The sequence below is a fragment of the Amia ocellicauda genome, chromosome 5, assembly GCF_036373705.1.
Source record: "Amia ocellicauda isolate fAmiCal2 chromosome 5, fAmiCal2.hap1, whole genome shotgun sequence".
In the NCBI taxonomy this organism is placed as follows: Eukaryota; Metazoa; Chordata; class Actinopteri; order Amiiformes; family Amiidae; genus Amia; species Amia ocellicauda.
In genome coordinates, this window is record NC_089854.1 from 13,125,260 (window position 1) to 13,142,869 (window position 17,610).

Genomic DNA, 17,610 nt, shown 5'->3' on the forward strand with positions numbered 1-17,610 from the left:
CACCAAAACAATGTTTAACAACTCCATAATACATCTGCAATGTAAGTATCTGTCTGACTTTTGTAACAGTTCATGTATGGCCTGTTTATATATTTACCTATCCCATTCTGTTCATATACAGATTACAATTTGACTTTAAACTGTAGGGTTATTTCTACCATCAATTTCTAATCTTCCTTTAGTTTGGTATTGATAACTTTTAGTTTTTTCCCCCCAAAATCACCAGTTAATACAGCTTTAACAATTATATCTAAATGATATTTGAAATCTTTATTCTGAGCTGTGCCAAACAGAGATACTATACACTTTTGTTCTACATCAATAATACTACAACAGCCTGAACCCCAACCATAGCAAACAGTACAATTTCCGTATAAACTCAATCTTATCCTTAACGGATGTTTAAATTTACTGGGTACTATAACTCTTACACTCGCATGGATTAAAATGTAACCCCAATGTAATCACATAACATAACTTTAGTACTGAAAGTAATTCAATTACTGAAAACAGTACATCCTAAATGTAACAATAAGACCATTTCTACTTTCATCTGTATCCATCATCAAAGTCTACCATTGACCAATTTTCTAATTTCTTTTGAATGTTACAGTTTTTGTGACTTTTTTTTTTTTAAACCTCCAAATCATCAGTTAATAGAGATATGACATTCAGAATTTAAACTGTGGTATGCTTTTTCAGTAATATGATGATAATGCTCTTCAATTACTTGTCTTCTTCCAGGGATGACTGAAAACTGTATCCCTCCTGTAAACTTAACTATTTCGTGGTACCTGAGAAATTCACATTGCCGCGATGAGGTGTTCGATCTTGATGTAAGTTCAGTCTTTGTCTGAAACTTTGAAAGCTATCATTTGTGGAAATTGTCAAACAGTGCATTGAAGGTATATCAACTAAGAAACAGGATCAAAAAGTGCCATACTGTTTTCTTCCCATCTTTTATTTCTGCCACAAAAAAGTTTTGAGAACTTGTGATTGACTTGAATAAAATTTGTTATCTGAAGAAAATGTTCCCATCAAATAGTAAGCTGATATAAAACATGAAAAATGTTAACACATGAGTAACACAATGTACTCTTTTCAAATGTATTTATTATAGATTAATTATAAATTATAGATCTTGATAACCATGCATCATTTGGGAAATAAGTGTGGTAAGGGCTAAAATATGACGACATAATTGTGGCCTGTTTTTCTTAAAATATAGATACAGTGAGGTCCATAAATGTTTGGACAGTGACACAATTTTCATCATTGTGGCTCTGTACACCACCACAATGGATTTGAAAGGAAAAGATGTGCTTTAAGTGTAGACTTTCATCTTTAATTAGAGGGTAGTTACATCCAAATTGGGTGAACGGTGTAGGAATTACACCCATTTTTATAGGTGGTCCCCCCACTTTTAAGGGCTCAGAAGTATTTGGACAAACTAACATAATCATGAATTAAATTGTGAGTTTCAATACTTGGTTGCAAATCCTTTGCAGTCAATGACTGCCTGAAGTCTGGAACCCATAGACATCACAGATGCTGGGTTTCTTCCCTGGTGATGCTCTGCCAGGCCTGCACTGCAGCTGTTCCTGCTGGTTCTTGGGGCACAAAATACACAAATAGGCTTCTCCTTTTCTGTCTTTGCCTTAAGCAATTACATATAATTGGTGATTGAGCATATGATAATTCAGATCAGGATATGATAACTCAGACCAAGTGTTATAAAATACCAGACATTGCATACATTTGTGCACGTTTCATGCAATCAACTAAACTCTGCAGCTGAATTAAAGTATCTGCAATTCATACAACAAAAGCTAGGTGGTGCCAAAACTCTGCAGTGGAAGGAAAAGATTAGATGCATAGCTAAACTCAATGGTACAACAAAAATGTGACTAAATGTGTCTGGGCATGTAAGAAGGCTTCATTAAACTGGAGAGATGAAGATGGAGTTTAAACAGAATATTGCACATTTCTAAATATAGTCTTAATTTAATAGAACGTTATTAGTTTATTGGCTCATGTGTACAACATTATGCAAGCAAGTTTAACTGGTATAGTTTACTCTGTTTTGCACATTCATTGATGTTATTTTGCTTTTTAACCTTTTCCATTTTTCAGCCAATCTGTGGCTCTCAATCTAATTAATCTAATCCAATTAATATTCATGATTTCAGTTTGATTGTACTTTTTGTCAGCGAGTCCACACTACACATAATTTGCCCCAAATACTGAAATTAGCAATTATTTTTAGGAGGCATTGTGTCTCTCTGAAGATCTTAGCACACACCCTAAGTCTGGTATTTGACCATCTCTGACATGCTTTCAATTCTTGTCACCAGCTCACCTTGTTGTTTTTCCCCATTGCCTTCTAGTACTCTCAGCTGCGTAACTACTTCAACTCTCAAATGGTAGTAAGAGAAGGAGGAACTGGGTCTTTCATCTACCATGCTTACAATCCTATAGAGTGTCAACAGCATGTAAACGGTCATGAGGTAGGATAAAGTGGTTGCTCTCTCAAATGTCACGTTTTTCTTAAAAAAAAAAAAAAAAAAAAAAAATTGAAAAGATGCTCAGTTTTCTAAGGTTGTTGCTATAAGTCCCATATGAAGGATTCCTACCTTATAATTCCCTGTCTTGGTTGTCGCTATAGCTGGCTGTGAAGGCTTTTGATGTGCCACAGAAGATCATAGAGCCCAAGCAAAGCAGTCCTGCTTCGGTAAGAGAAAACCTGAGGGAAAGACCTAGTTCACATCTCAATGTTTTTAAATCCCAAGATCTGAAAGGGAAACTGTAGCATTAACCACACTGTAAATAATGAAAAACAAATGATGTAGTGTCCTAACTTGATTCAATATTTCCCAAGAAGGTTTTGCTGACTATGGAAAATTGTAACCATACATACATGCAGAATGTTACTCTATGTACAAGTGTAGGTATGTACACTACTGTTAAAACGTTTGGGGTCAGTTAGAAATGTCCTTGTTTTCGGAAGAAAAGCACATTTTTTGTCCATTAAAATAACATCAAATTGATCAGAAATACAGTGTAGACATTGTTAATGTTGTAAATGACTGTTGTAGCTGGAAACGGCTGATTTGTAATGGAATATCTACATAGGCGTACAGAGGCCCATTATCGGCAACCATCAGACCTGCGTTCCAATGGCACGTTGTGTTTGCTAATCCAAGTTTATCATTTGAAAAGGCTAATTGATCATTAGAAAACCATTTTGCGATTGTTAGCACAACTGAAAACTGTTGCGCTGATTTAAAGAAGTAATAAAACTGTCCTTCTTTAGACTAGTTGAGTATCTGGAGCATCAGCAATTGTGGGTTTGATTACAGGCTCAATGGCCAGAAACAAATAACTTTCTTCTGAAACTTGTCAGTCTGTTCTTGTTCTGAGAAATGAAGGCTATTCCATGTGAGAAATTGCCAAGAAATTGAAGATCTCGTACAACACTGTGTACTACTGCCTTCACAGAACAGCGCAAACTGGCTCTAACCAGAACAGAAAGAGGAGTGGGAGGCCCCGGTGCACATCTGAGCAAAAGGACAAATACATTAGAGGCCTCACAGGTCCTGAACTGGCAGCTTCATTAAATAGTACCTCCAAAACACCAGTCTCAACGTCAACGCGAGGCGACTCCGGGATGCTGGCTTTCTAGAGTTGCATAGAAAAAGCCATGTCTCAGACTGACTAATAAAAAGATGGGCAAAAGAACACAGACACTGGACAGAGGAAGATTGGAAAAAAGTGTTATGGACAGACGAATGTAAGTTTTAGGTGTTCGGATCAATAAGAAGAACATTTGTGAGATACTTCAGGAAGCATGGGGTGAAATCTCTTCAGATTACCTAGAATGCCAAAGGTCTGCAAGGCTGTAATTGCTGCAAATGGAGGATTCTTTGACGAAAGCAAAGTTTGAAGGACAAAATTATTTCAATTAAAAATAATTATTTCTAACCTTGTCAATGACTATTTCCTATTCATTTTGCTATATTTCCTATTCAAACTCATTTCATGTATGTTTTCATGGAAAACAAGGACATTTCGGAGTGACCCAAAACTTTTGAACAGTAGTGTAAGTACGCATACAATTTGATATGTTTACAAATGTGTGATTACTACATTGCAGAATCTACTGTCAGTTACTGAAGCCATGTAACCAAAGATGATTTACATTTTTCTGTCATTATAACAGTGATTTTACCTACACATTGAAACAGGAATGCATGCTAGCTTCAGATTGCTTTAATCTCTCTTTTGGAATGTATTTATCATCTGCAATCTATTTCAGAACCCTACAGATAGCCACGGAAAGGAGAAGCGAAGTGCAGAAAGTATAAAGGCAAAGGTGAGTTTTACATTGATCTTAAAATAAGTATTTTTTAGGAGATTGAACATCGCTAACGCCAAGTGGGTTTTAAGCAAGGAGAGAAAAGGAAGGTTGGATAAACCAATTTAGCTTAAGAAAAGATGTAGAGTCTTCAAAATATAAACTTTTAATAATGCACATCATACTTGATCTTTTATATTGCATTTCCCCGTACGTCTCACAGAGTGAACCTGGAGTGACAGAGAAACCCTCGAGCAAAGAAGTGAAGCAAGTGAAAGGGGAGGTTAAAGGTCAGACGAAAGCCAAGGAGGGGCTGACAGAAATGGTGGGTGTTTTGGTCTTCAGCATTCTGACCCAAGTTGTGAGCGTATTTGACTTGAAACTTTGTTTTTTAGAATTTATCTGTTTGCTTTCTTACAATAAAGACATACAAAGCCCTTGCAAACCCAAAAGCCTTAATGTTGACTTTCCACTGGGTAGACTCAAGAAGAAGCTTCTGGCTAACAAAGCTGCCATTAATTGCTGCTCTACATCAAGGCCTACAAAGATTTTTTCGGGGTGGGTCAATGTACATTTGTCCTTCATCTCGTCACCTATTTCACTTGAGTCTGAAAGTGTAAGAGATGCATCCCAAGATGCAACCTTTGGTCTAACCCTCAGCCTGCTCCAATCCCCAGCCTCTCTATGCAGTGGCCAAGACATGGGAAGATGGGCCCTATATGTTCATCATTCAGATAGAGGAGACACCCAGCTCTGACAGACCAGTCTTGTACGAACAGAAAACCAGCACAGAGGGGAGCAAGAAGTGGATGATACAGTGTGAGGACCCCATTGTCACCTGAATAGTATTATATGTGAACATAATGAGTCATGGAAAAATATTCCTTATTAGTATTAAGAAGTGATCGTGTTTGTTTGATTGTTCTGGAGCTCATTTAAATGATAATAATGAATACATAAATTCCCAGTTTTCCAATTGTCCTTTGAATTCTGCTACTGTATGACACAAAAACAACAATGAAAATGATATCAAAGCATAGCAACTAAACAAGACTAAATCTTCCATGCAAATGTGAGATTGCAGTCTAGAACAAAAAGCTGTACGTTTTTTAATGAATTTGAAACCAACTACCTACACTGTGATGCGTTTAATTTTTGAATTATCGGTTTCTTTGAGGTGGAGAGCAAAACCATAACTTTGTGTATGCTATTCTTGTGTTTCTGCAGTGGAACTCAGGATGACTGGCCCATATCAGTACATCTCTGCATCTGAATGGCCTCTCATGATTGTAAGTAAAATGTTATCAACCAGTCCTGCTACATGAAATCCTTACATAAAAAATGCACTATTTTTTTGCTTTAAATAAAAAAAAAAAAAAAAAAAGTTAAAAAACAAAACCTAACTTCAGTCCTTGAAAATGAGCATAGAAGGAAAGTGCATAATGTCATATTTGACTAAGAATGGACAATGGGGTCTACTCTTGGTAATACTGATTTTTCTTTCCAGTTTGTCAAAAATATCATAGATCTCTGACCCTGTGGACACTTGAAGTGGCCTTCTCTTAAGAAAGTCTACCCTAGTAAATGGGTGTTTAAAAAATATATTGTGAGAATGTTACCAAGGTACAAAGAGGTTTCCGTGAAAGCACAATTAAGCAGTTGTTGCAAGTCAATGGATATGGCAACAAATGCGAGTTAGGAAAAAATGGGGTTAAAGTAACCAGAGATGTATGTTCCTATCTTTGTCTTTGCCCAGTTCTACATGGTCATGTGCATTATCTACGTGGTGTTTGGAGTCCTGTGGCTGGGCCTGTCTGCTTGTTATTGGAGGGATCTGCTGAGGATTCAGTTCTGGATCGGAGGGGTCATCTTCCTGGGGATGCTGGAGAAAGCGGTCTACTACGCTGAGTTTCAGAGCATCCGCTATGATGGCCTCTCAGGTAAGACACTGCGGAGGATGTTCCTGACTAAACTTATTGGTTCCATTTAAAAAATCCCAAACTTGATGGGATGCTTCTAAGATCATCCTGAAACCCTTCAAAAGAGAAGCACCATTTCAATCCAGGAGGGCCACAATCCAGCAAATTTTTTAGTTCTCTGTCATTGGCACCTAAAGACCTGTGCAATCTCATTAAGATTGGTCTAATTAGGCCCTCAATCGAGCTCCATGAGTTAGTTAAGAGTTCAAATGTATTGAAAACCTGAAAATACTGTGACAAACCTGAGGACCAGAGCGTAACCCCAGTCTTAAAACCAGCAGTTTAATGTGGGATAGACTGTTCAGTCCTGCTTCTTACATTTAAGGTACAATATATTTAGCTGCACTTCTGTCTGCGTCGCTCTGTAGTGCAAGGGGCCGTGGTGTTTGCCGAAGTCCTGTCAGCTGTGAAGAGGACCCTGGCTCGAGTGCTAGTGATCATCGCCAGTCTGGGATATGGAATCGTCAAGTGAGTATATTCATTGTGTCTGATATCAAGGCCTAAGCCATAGGATTAATACTGCTGGATAAAGAATGAGGTTTTGAAGGACAGGGAAGGTACTGTAAGGTACCACTGGGGAAAATAGAAAATAGTGCTGTTTTAAGAATGCATTACATGTTACACTTTGCATAAGATTGCTGCAGTTATTTCCATTCTAATTCTGACAGTTCTGAGTGATGTGTGTGTGTGTCTGTGTGTATATATATATATATGTGTGTGAGAGAGAGAGAGAGATAGAAACTTTACATACAGTACTGTGCAAAAGTTTTAGGCAGGTGTGACAAAATGCTGTAAAGTAACGTCTATTTTTGAAAGAATTCTTAATAGATTATATTTATCAATTAACAAAATGCAAAGTGAGTGAACAGAAGAAAAATCTACATCAAAATCAATATTTGGTGTGACCACCCTTTGCCTTCAAAACAGCATCAATTCTTCTCGGTAAACTTGCACACAGTTTTTGAAGGAACTCCGCAGGTAGGTTGGCCCAAACATCTTGGATAACTAACCACAGTTCTTCTGTGGATTTAGGCAGCTTTAGTTGCTTCCTTCCATGTAATCCCACACAGACTCTGATGTTGAGATCAGGGCTCTGGGGGTTATACCATTACTTCCAGGACTCCTTGTTCTTTACACTGAAGATAGTTCTTAATGACTGTCGCTGTATGTTTGGGGTCGTCGTCATGCTGCAGAATACATTTGGGCCCAATCAGATGCCTCCCTGATGGTATTGCATGATGGATAAGTATCTGCCTGTACTTCTCAACATTGAGGAGACCATTAATTCTGACCAAATCCCCAACTCCAATTGCAGAAATGCAGCCCCAAACTTGCAAGGAACCTCCACCATGCTTCACTGTTGCCTGCAGACACTCATTCGTGTACCGCTCTCCAGCCCTTTGGCGAACAAACTGCCTTCTGCTACAGCCAGATATTTCAAATTTTGACTCATCAGTCCAGAGCACCTGCTGCCATTTTTCTGCACCCCGGTTCCTGTGTTTTCATGCATAGTTGAGTCACTTGGCCTTGTTTCCACGTCGGAGGTATGGCTTTTTCATCGCAAGTCTTCCATGAAGGCCACTTCTGACCGACAGTAGATGGGTGTACCAGGGTCCCACTGTTTTCTGCCAATTCTGAGCTGATGGCACTGCTGGACATCTTCTGATTGCGAATGGAAGTAAGCATGATGTGTCTTTCATCTGCTGCAGTAAGTTTCCTTGGCCGACCACTGCGTCTATGGTCCTCAACGTTGCCCGTTTCTTTGTGCTTCTTAAAAAAGAGCTTTGACAGCACATCTGGAAACCCCTGTCTGCCTTGCAATTTCTGCCTGGGAGAGACCTTGCTGATGCAGTATAACTACCTTGTGTCTTGTTGCTGTTGCTTGCTAGTTCTCCAAGATGTCTGGGCCAACCTACCTGCCGAGTTCTTTCAAAAGCTGTGTGCAAGTGTACCTAGAAGAACTGATGCTGTTTTGAATATGGATTTGATGTAGATTTTTCTTCTGTTCATTCACTTTGCATTTAGTTAATTGATAAACATAATCTATTAACATGTCTATTTTTGAAAGCATTCTTACTTGACAGCATTTTTCACACCTGCCTGAAACTTTTGCACAGCACTGTATATTTTTTAGAATTGATTAATTATTATTAGTAGGGGGGGGTGTTTTGTCAGGGTTAAATAGTTAGATTTGAATGTTGACTCTGTATAGTGTACATTCCCAGATTATTTAAATTTTATATATTATACATTTGTATAGCAACAAAACAGGCATTTCTCAAAAATCCACAGTGTGCGATAGCCTTTGCTCCATGGCCTGGGAAACTATTAATCCAAGAGGATTTTCATCTTATTTTCTATGACAGAATTGTAGCTTACAGTCTTTTCCCCTGACAGACCACGTCTGGGGGCTCTGCTGCACAGGGTGGTGGGAGTCGGGCTGCTGTACCTGATCTTCTCCATTGTGGAGGGCATCCTTCGGGTCAACTCGGTAAGCAGCTCCCATTTAGAGCTACCACACAGATGGGCATGGATGTCTGGAAACCCTTTGATTGCTTGCTGCTGTGGTCAAGTGAGAAAGCCTAATAGATTCTTATGAAAACTGACCATGGTACATGTATAGGGCGATTTAGTTTGCTTTTACAATTGCTTTCCTATCCATTATATACTCTCTTAAGTAGTAGCAGTCAACTCTCTGTCATGGCACTGATTATTATCTGGTGTATTGACACAAACAAACAAGCACATGAAAGCACATTTGGAGTAAGATCACATGAGTGAAGAAAACCACAGTAAAAGTGATCCATGACCATGTCACTTTACAATGGTAAAGGTGATCCTCAAGTCTTAATAACTGTGTGTGGTCTTGATCACCCTCTGTGCCCTCCACCCCTCCTGATAAACTGTCTTTTCTGCAGGGGCAAGGTGGAACAAGCAAGTTTCTTTGTGACATTGCTCTGGCTGTTATTGACTCCTGTATTGTGTGGTGGATATCCTTTTTAATAACAAACTAGATGTTGTGGCCCGTTTAGGAGATCTGTAATATTACCTGCTTTTTAAAGCCACAGCACAGCAAACCTAGACTACCATGTAGGTAGGGATATATGCAGCTTTTCAGGTCAGCAACAACAGTAAAATAACAACAACAACATCTGAAAGTCACACATCTTCTTCAAATGCCTGGCTTTCTTAAAGTATTTATTCAGAGGCCCAATCTGAAATAGCTAGTTTCCTCAAACTGATTGATTTGATGGCTTTAATGCTTCAAACGTGCATTGTATTAATAAAAACAAAGAAAAGGAAGAGAAAAGAAACATAGTAAAACACATCGGTTTCTTTAAAGGTTTAGCATTGATGATTTTTGATGTATGTGTCTGTCGTGTATGCGTGTGTGTCAATTTCCAATCCTAAAGCAACCTGTTCAATAATGTGCACACTCCACTGTAGCAGTTAGCTCTGTCACACACTTTCTCCCTGTCTCTCTCCCTCCCTGTCTCTCTCCCTCCCTCTCTCTCCGGGTCTGTCTTGTCTCTTCAGGCTCAGGATGATCTGGTGCTGTTGGCTGCCATTCCCTTGGCTGTGCTCGACTCTGCCCTCTGCTGGTGGATATCCTGTCTTGCATCTCTCACTTTGTCTCTCTCTCCCTAACTCGCTCTTCTGCCCTGTCCTACCCTGCCCTGCCTTGCCTTGCTGCTGCTGATGTTCATGCTACTCCTGTTGGTTTGTAAGATCTGTCCAAATTCCCACCTTCTATAACCCCTTTCCCTCCTGTGTGTACTGCCAGGTAGATAATCAGAAAAGGCCAATACTGCAATGTGCCTTACAGATCGGAAGGCTTTTTGTCTCAGTGTTGGAACTAAGACTCTCATTGCACTATAATTCTCTAGTGGTCAACTGATGTTTTATAAGCTACAGGGATCTGTGTCTATATCAGCATCAGTTACTGCATATTTAAGTGCTTGTAATTTTGAGTCTAAGCATATATTACATTAAATAATAGGAGAGATTTTTATTCCATATATACTATATAGTTTGCTTTATTGGTAAAATCAGAATCAGAATCTACTTTCTTCTCTAACCCCTTGAGGAAGTATTCAGCTGTTCTTTTGTGCACTAGCTAAAGAAGGAGATTGAGAAACTTAATTAAGCTAGCCTTGGATAAATGTCTTTGTAAGAACAACAAAGCAAGAAGCTTATTGCCTGCTAGCTCATGCAATTCTGATAGAAGGCCTCCAAGATTGCTCCCTATTGTATAATGGAAACACAACTATGATCATTTGCACTTTCACGAAATAGATTGTTTACCAGTAACAGCATATAATTGTCAGCGTCAAGTCTGTGAAATCTAATTTAAAAGCCTAAATGTTACGCACACACTTTCAGTTTTTGAGGTCTGTCAATTCCTGCCAAGGGAATTGCTATTTCTGTATTTTGAACTTAAGGGGAGTCATACACTATAAAAATGTGGACGGTGTCTAAGATCCTTTCACTGTAATTATATCCAGATACATGGTCTTGTTATTAAAAAAAAAAAAAAAAATTCCTTTACTCAAGATAAACCCTGCGAAAAGCACAATAAGACGCATTAAAGCTTATTGAAATTGTCATAAAGCATTAAGAGGTGCTAGAAGCAAGAACTAGGGCAAATGAATGCAAAGCAAATTCATATTTTACTTGGGGAAAAACTGCAAAATGAGAATAATTCTTAAATAAGAATTATTTCAACTATTTTCACGGTAAGTAACTTATTCCTCAGTACTGTCAGAGAAATGCTTCCCCCATCCTAAAAGTATTTAATCTGGTTTTGCAGTTTGAAGGCCACTAAAAGATGCCTTAATCAATGTCCTCCAAAGTTTCCTTGACAAGCAGACACATATTCATCAGCCTGGCACAGACCATGAAGCTCTTGCGACTGCGAAGGAACTTGGTCAAACTCTCACTCTATCGGCACTTTACCAATACCCTGATATTTGCAGTCATTGGTAAGACAGTTCTCCGCTACAGTTCTTGTTGTATGTGTGTTTGTAAGTTGCCCCCCCCCCATGGCTGTGCTCACCCAACTTGTACAAATTTAATATTGACTCTGAGAAATCTGAATTGGAGGAGTTCTTGAATGATCCCAGATCTACTTCAATTTTGAGATTTTTCTAGGCAAACATCTTATGAACCTCTTAACAGTCTCAAAGATAGAAGTACCCTCTCATAGGCACTTGAAAGCAAATGTTATTTATCTGCCTAGAAAAATCACAAAAAGCCAGAAGTCTTATTAGGGAAAATGTTGAATTATTCCAAAAACATTCTGCTAAACTAATAATTGATTATATGTATGAAGAATGCTTTTCTTTCTTAAGTGCATACAGTAGATAGTATCTGTATCTGAGTGTATATTATACCAAATCCTGTATAACAAATTCAGACCTTGCCGAGTTGTAAAACTAGCAATCTGTGTTTCCCACTCATTGTATCATCACGAACCTCTTCACAGTTCATTCTCCCTTTATTTGAGATTGTGATCAAAACAATCCAGACACCGCTCCTATCAGACAATGATGAATCTAAGCACAGAGACTATCCATTATCACACATTACTTTGATACACTGAGATAAATACATTATTCATTTTGATGAATTTGCCGTTATACACTTGAATTCCTAAGAACTCTTCTCTCTTTCACAGCCTCTGTCATTTTCATTATATGGACAACAAAGACCTTCAGGATTACCCAGTGTCAGTCAGTGAGTAATGTCTCCTTTTTTGCCAAGTGCTTTACCTTTACCTCTCAGTTTGACTTCATGGTAGAATACATCTAGTCAGGCATTGTTGATCTTTGACATATACAAATAAAATTCTGTACATGGACCCCAGAATGCTGTAGACCCTTTCCACAAAGTAACTTATTTGTAATCGGTGAAGCATTAACAACAAATGAGAGAAACAACAGCAGCAGACATCACAACACATCTGGTCTCTTCCAAATCCTTCCACAGGTATCTTGATGTTTTGGATTACTAGGTACACCACATCAAGTATTAACCACTTAGTGTAAATATAGTAAATTTAAAATGAAATTCCTTTATCAATTGCAAATCTGCATCTGTGACGTCCGTGCATCTGTTTTTTAGTGATGCTGGTTTAGAAACATTCAACTTTGTAAGCTTCCTACATACTGCACTACTTCTGCTCACGAGTTCAGTATCTAGTTCCTCTTCAGCTTCAGCAAGAGTTGATGTCCAAACAATTGTAACATTTCTGTAGGAACCTTGAAAAGATCCACACAAACAAAAAAACTTGCAAAATGAAAAAAAACAATGTGAAGCCAAACATTAGTTTCAGGAACAATTTCAGAGAAGAAATGAAGAAATGAGCTGGAAAATAACAGCTAGCAAATGAAGGGGTATTCAGGGACTAGCTCTGAAATCTCTGGAAAAAAGATTGATCCAATATTGACTCCACAGAAAATATAATGACTCTGCCCATGATATAAATATAAATGGGCTCATGCAGGTGTTTTGGGAGTTCTTCCTCTGTAAACCTCAGTGTCGCTCCCCTGTTTCCCTGGCTAGGACTGGAGGGAGTTGTGGATTGATGATGCCTTCTGGAGGTTCCTGTTCTCGATCGTTCTGCTTGTCATCATGTTTCTCTGGAGACCCTCCGCCAACAACCAGAGGTGGGTGGGTGACTCCTGAGGAGGGGATCCAGTCAGGGAAAAACAATGCAAAGCAAAATAAGCAGTTTAACCCATTCAAGGATTCAGGAGCTGAAGAACCACTGGTCTACTTATTTGATTTTTATTTTTTCAACTGAAATTGAAAAGAAAAAATATTCTTGCCTTCTTGCCTTCTGGTATAATCCCAAAAAACACACATGACCATATTATAAATCATCCACTGTGTGCTTTTCAGAGTTTTTTGCTGCAGGGCAAAATACACTCCCCGTCTTCTCAAATTAAGAGTGGAGGCGTAATCAATTTGGTTTATTTAATTTCATTATTTTTCCCACTCCGTTAAACAGAGTTATGGATTTCAAAAAGCAACAACTTTTGGACAGTAAAAGTGTAGTTCAAATATATATATATATATATATATATATATATATTTTTTTTTTTCAGTTTTTAACTTTACAAATGTAACATTATATCTGCAGAGATTGCACTTGAAGCAAAAGTGTTCAAGTTAATGGAACTCAAACACGACATTAGAGAGGACCAGCACTTTGAAATGAGTGCAGGGCTTATTCACATTTCTGTATCTTTCAGATATGCCTTCAGTCCTCTTATTGATGAGATGAGCGACGAAGAGAAAGAACAGCTGATGAACGAGGCATTCGGTAAGAAATCAACTTCCTCCCCATTCGTGGGGAATAGTACTCTCCCTAAGAAGAGAAATGTTTGTGTATATGTCAAATTCAATGCATACTACTACTTTTGAAGATTATCCTTGCCAATAGTTTTAAGGTTTGTTCAGATTTTTTTTTGTGTGATTATTTTCTAATGCTGTCTTGCAGAGGGAGTGAAAATGAGAGGGATGAAATCAGAGACCAACGGCACAGCCAAGCCAAACAAAGTGGTGAGAGAGGCAGTCAAATACATTTAAATGCTCTGAGGATATTAAAACAAGAGTGTACAGGAGTAGGAATACGCAGCTGGGCCATGCCTGAACCGGGAGTTGTTGCATGATAGCAGCAGCCATTGATTGTGCAGCTGTCTGGGTTCTTGTTAACCAAGAACACCACAACTTTTAAATATGCAGTGTTTGTGTACATCCCTACCAATCCCTTTTCTTTAATATTGCACATATGGGTGTGGTGAGGAAGAGAAAATCAGCACAGCACACATGAAAATGTGTTATTCGTCTTAGGCCATTTTATTCCCTTACTAAATGATATTCACTTCTCACAGACGACTTGCTAACATTAGCCTTTGCAGAAGTGTAGTGAACAGTGCAGTACAGCACTTCCAGATTGCTGTGCACAATTATCTCTCTTTTATCAGAAAGAAAGCTTTTAGCAATCATTCTGTATATTTACCCCCTCCTGGTTTTGAGAAGATGCAATTACTATTATGTAATCATGTGGCTGATGCTTTTACCTAACGTGATCAAAGCACTGTACCTCACATACTGTACATGTGGAAAAACATTCCAGCACTCACATGGGTTCTGGTGCATATTCTTCAACCAACTCCGTTTTATATTTTAACAAACGGTTGTCTATTGTCCCCAATTCAAAACTGACCAAAAAGTCTGAATATTTAGAGTTGCATTTCCTGTAGATTCCACTTATTGCTGTAATTTATTAAAATATTTATACATACACATTGCTGTATAGAAGCATATATAACAAAGATCCAGTTAAAAAGAAGTTCCAGATTTTTAAAAAGTGATTTTCTGGAGGAAATAGAACATAGAAGGAGCTATCAGTCTCTCTTGATCTACATTTGGAGGAAAAGGGACAAGAGGCATGAGTACAAGATGCTGTTTAGCCATGTAGACAATCTATAGTAAACACCTTAGGGAGTTTAAACTCGCTGTTTAGACTGGGTGTGATGTGTGAAGTTTGCACAAGCTTGTTGTGAACCCTAATGATTTTAACCGTTTCCTTGAGCAAGGGAAGGAATTTAGTACAGTCTCAAAGCAACACGCACTGCAAATGCTGATCATTATTCATGGAAAAGAAGCCTGAATCTGACATGCAAGTCTGAACACAGCCTCTTCCCTCTACAAAAGTGAATTCCATAGTGAAGTATGAATGTCCCCTGTATTTTGCTTCTGACAGGATGAAGACTTGAAGTGGGTGGAGGAGAACATTCCTTCTTCAATGGCAGATGTGTAAGTAAATACAGTCATGAACAGATTGTAACAATTACAAAACGGTACAAACAAGACATCATACGTGAGCGAACTCATTCGATTTTACTGCCTTGCACAAACTAAAGGAGGGAGTGCTGTGATTGGTCAGTACTCTCATGAAACCATTTCTTCTGTCTTATAGTGCACTACCACCGTTATTGGACTCAGATGAGGTAAGGTTGTGTTTTTGTCCTTCCTGCTCTTCTGACAGCCTGTGTGTTCACAAGGGGACACCACTGGTATACTGATGTTGACTTGTTCATCAGAAAATAAATTAGGATGATGTTTGTTGGCCCGTTTTTGACAGATTCTCTGCTGTTGCTCAGCTGTTCTGCAAAAGATGGACCCAAATTTCAAACTTAATATTCTAAATATGTCCCAGTTTAATAGCAAAACATACATAAAAGGAAAGAGCCATTCCTCAATTCCCTGGACACTTCACACTGCACCAGTTTGAGTGTTTTTCTGACAAATGGGATGCATTATTACATGCTGAGAATTAGCATTAAACATTAAACTAATTCAATCACTTCCTGCGTAACATAATTATGTTTGATTAGTACTTCATTTATTTACATTTCTTTTTTAGTTAGGAAGTTAGGAAGCATGTATTTCTGCTTTATATAACTAAATTGCAGTTAAAAGCTGAAATTAAGAACCTCAACTTTACTATTTGTATTTGTTTTGTAGGAAAACATGACGACCAAATTTGAGATGTCCAAGATGGAATAAATGCCTGCTGTATTTATTGTAGATATTTCTATGTACAATTGTTATTTTTTGTTGGTCTGGTTTACTCCTAACAATTATACTTTTGTGAGCAATATCTGTAAATTCAGTATGAAGAAAACTACAAAAGAAAGGAGAAAAAACTAAATAAGATGCTTTTATTTTCTTTTTACTGCTTATTTGTATTTATATTTTCCTTAAGTATTGATTGACTTCCAGACATATATACTACAAATGCCTTTTACTGTTTACAGATGTGGAGTTCAGAGAACAAATAAATGCCACACATCTCCAACTTTTTTTTTGTTGTATGTTTTTTCTTTTTATATTCAATGGTACTTTTCTCAGTATTTATCTAACAGACCGCTTTAAAAGGCAATTTTGGGAAAAATATAAAATCTGTATTATGTACACACTTTTTTATTAGGCATTCTTCCTATCATGTTTAAATATTATTTTATGTGTCTATTTTATGAATGAACATGCAGTGTACACAAAGTGTCCCCATCTTATTTTCTAAATAAATAAATAAACATGTCTCCAAAAGCTGTTACATCTCAAACTTCTTCCAATGCTCACCGGACCCCCGACAGGGATTTGACACACTACTTTTCTTAATTTAATCTAATTCAGAAACGTAACCCCTTTCTGATGGAGCCAAATCTCATACTCGCACATGCACACGCGTGCACACACATTTTTCCATATGGGGGTTGGGGGAGATAGTCTCTTATGGGGGTTCAAGCCTTACTTAGCTGGTGTGTTACGGGGGAAATCTAAAATCCTTAGAAACTGCTTCAGTGGTCTCCCTTGGACTGTGCAAAACAATCACATGAACAGCAGGCAAAGGAATTGTGGCCTTGCAAGTGAAGAATTGGGTACAAGTGGGAAGCGGGGTGGAGAAGAACAGAACACCAGAATCTTAGTGTATTTGGTCTATGTGAAAGTCATATTCAAAAAGAATAATTTGCGTACTTGGATCCCTGATTTACCTGAAAGGAACTTCAGGAGGTCAAGTCTGGGTAGCAACTGGCTCACATTACAGATGCCCACTTCCTCCGCCCCTGCAGGGGTTATCCTGACCACACCAGTTTCGTTGTCATTTGCACAAACGATGCAAATGACCTGATTTTATGCATCAGTTCAGCATGACTAGACTGCTTTATGTGTCTGCTTTCAAGTCAACACCCAAACCTCCCAGGTAGAAATTGCATGGTTTTTAATGAGATCTCAGGAGCTTGTGTCAGAAGTGCGAGAGCAGGAGGGTCAAAGTGGGGTGTGAAATTATGATTTAAACCTACACTGGTGGACAGGATGATTTCCAAATTTGTTGTTTAAATACTGTGGAAGTAATTTGAAACTGGTCAGTTTTTAAATTATTATTACAACTGTAACTGAAATGGAATAGAAGTTCAAACTGAGATTCAAGATGACAATGTCAACAATAAAGAATTGTAAATAAATATGTAATAGAAACCATAATAATAAATCTCACTAAAAAATAAAAATAACAAATCATAATTTTATATTTTGATACAAAGGTTTGTTTCATCTGGTACATTTGATAACCACCTATCATATAAATTCAGAGGATGGCGAAAGCTTCAACTTTCCTTACTCAGTTCAAACTCGGGATTGCTTGCTTACAGAAATTATTTACTTATTAGATCCAGAACTTGCTCGTCAAGAAACATGGTTCGC

General features: G+C 38.0%; 1 protein-coding gene across 2 annotated transcripts in view; it reads left to right on the top strand.

Annotated features, from left to right (window-relative positions):
- LOC136749514 (transmembrane protein 87A) overlaps positions 1-16,455 on the top strand; it is a 17,579-nt gene extending 1,124 nt beyond the window's left edge. Inside the window, exons 2-21 of one of the 2 annotated variants that reach the window (XM_066703901.1) lie at positions 1-41; positions 745-836; positions 2,388-2,507; positions 2,666-2,731; positions 4,316-4,372; positions 4,578-4,679; positions 5,032-5,173; positions 5,582-5,643; positions 6,111-6,294; positions 6,702-6,801; positions 8,731-8,824; positions 9,871-9,939; positions 11,207-11,315; positions 12,011-12,069; positions 12,898-13,001; positions 13,590-13,660; positions 13,838-13,899; positions 15,107-15,159; positions 15,323-15,353; positions 15,871-16,455. The exon at positions 1-41 is cut by the window's left edge and continues 32 nt beyond it. In XM_066703901.1, coding sequence (XP_066559998.1) covers positions 1-41; positions 745-836; positions 2,388-2,507; positions 2,666-2,731; positions 4,316-4,372; positions 4,578-4,679; positions 5,032-5,173; positions 5,582-5,643; positions 6,111-6,294; positions 6,702-6,801; positions 8,731-8,824; positions 9,871-9,939; positions 11,207-11,315; positions 12,011-12,069; positions 12,898-13,001; positions 13,590-13,660; positions 13,838-13,899; positions 15,107-15,159; positions 15,323-15,353; positions 15,871-15,912 — 1,660 coding nt within the window. In that variant the 3' untranslated portion in view covers positions 15,913-16,455. Of the gene's footprint in view, positions 42-744; positions 837-2,387; positions 2,508-2,665; positions 2,732-4,315; positions 4,373-4,577; positions 4,680-5,031; positions 5,174-5,581; positions 5,644-6,110; positions 6,295-6,701; positions 6,802-8,730; positions 8,825-9,251; positions 9,324-9,870; positions 9,940-11,206; positions 11,316-12,010; positions 12,070-12,897; positions 13,002-13,589; positions 13,661-13,837; positions 13,900-15,106; positions 15,160-15,322; positions 15,354-15,870 lie in introns of both variants that reach the window. The other variant, XM_066703900.1, reaches the window with a different exon arrangement.
- Positions 16,456-17,610: the final 1,155 nt, after the last annotated feature.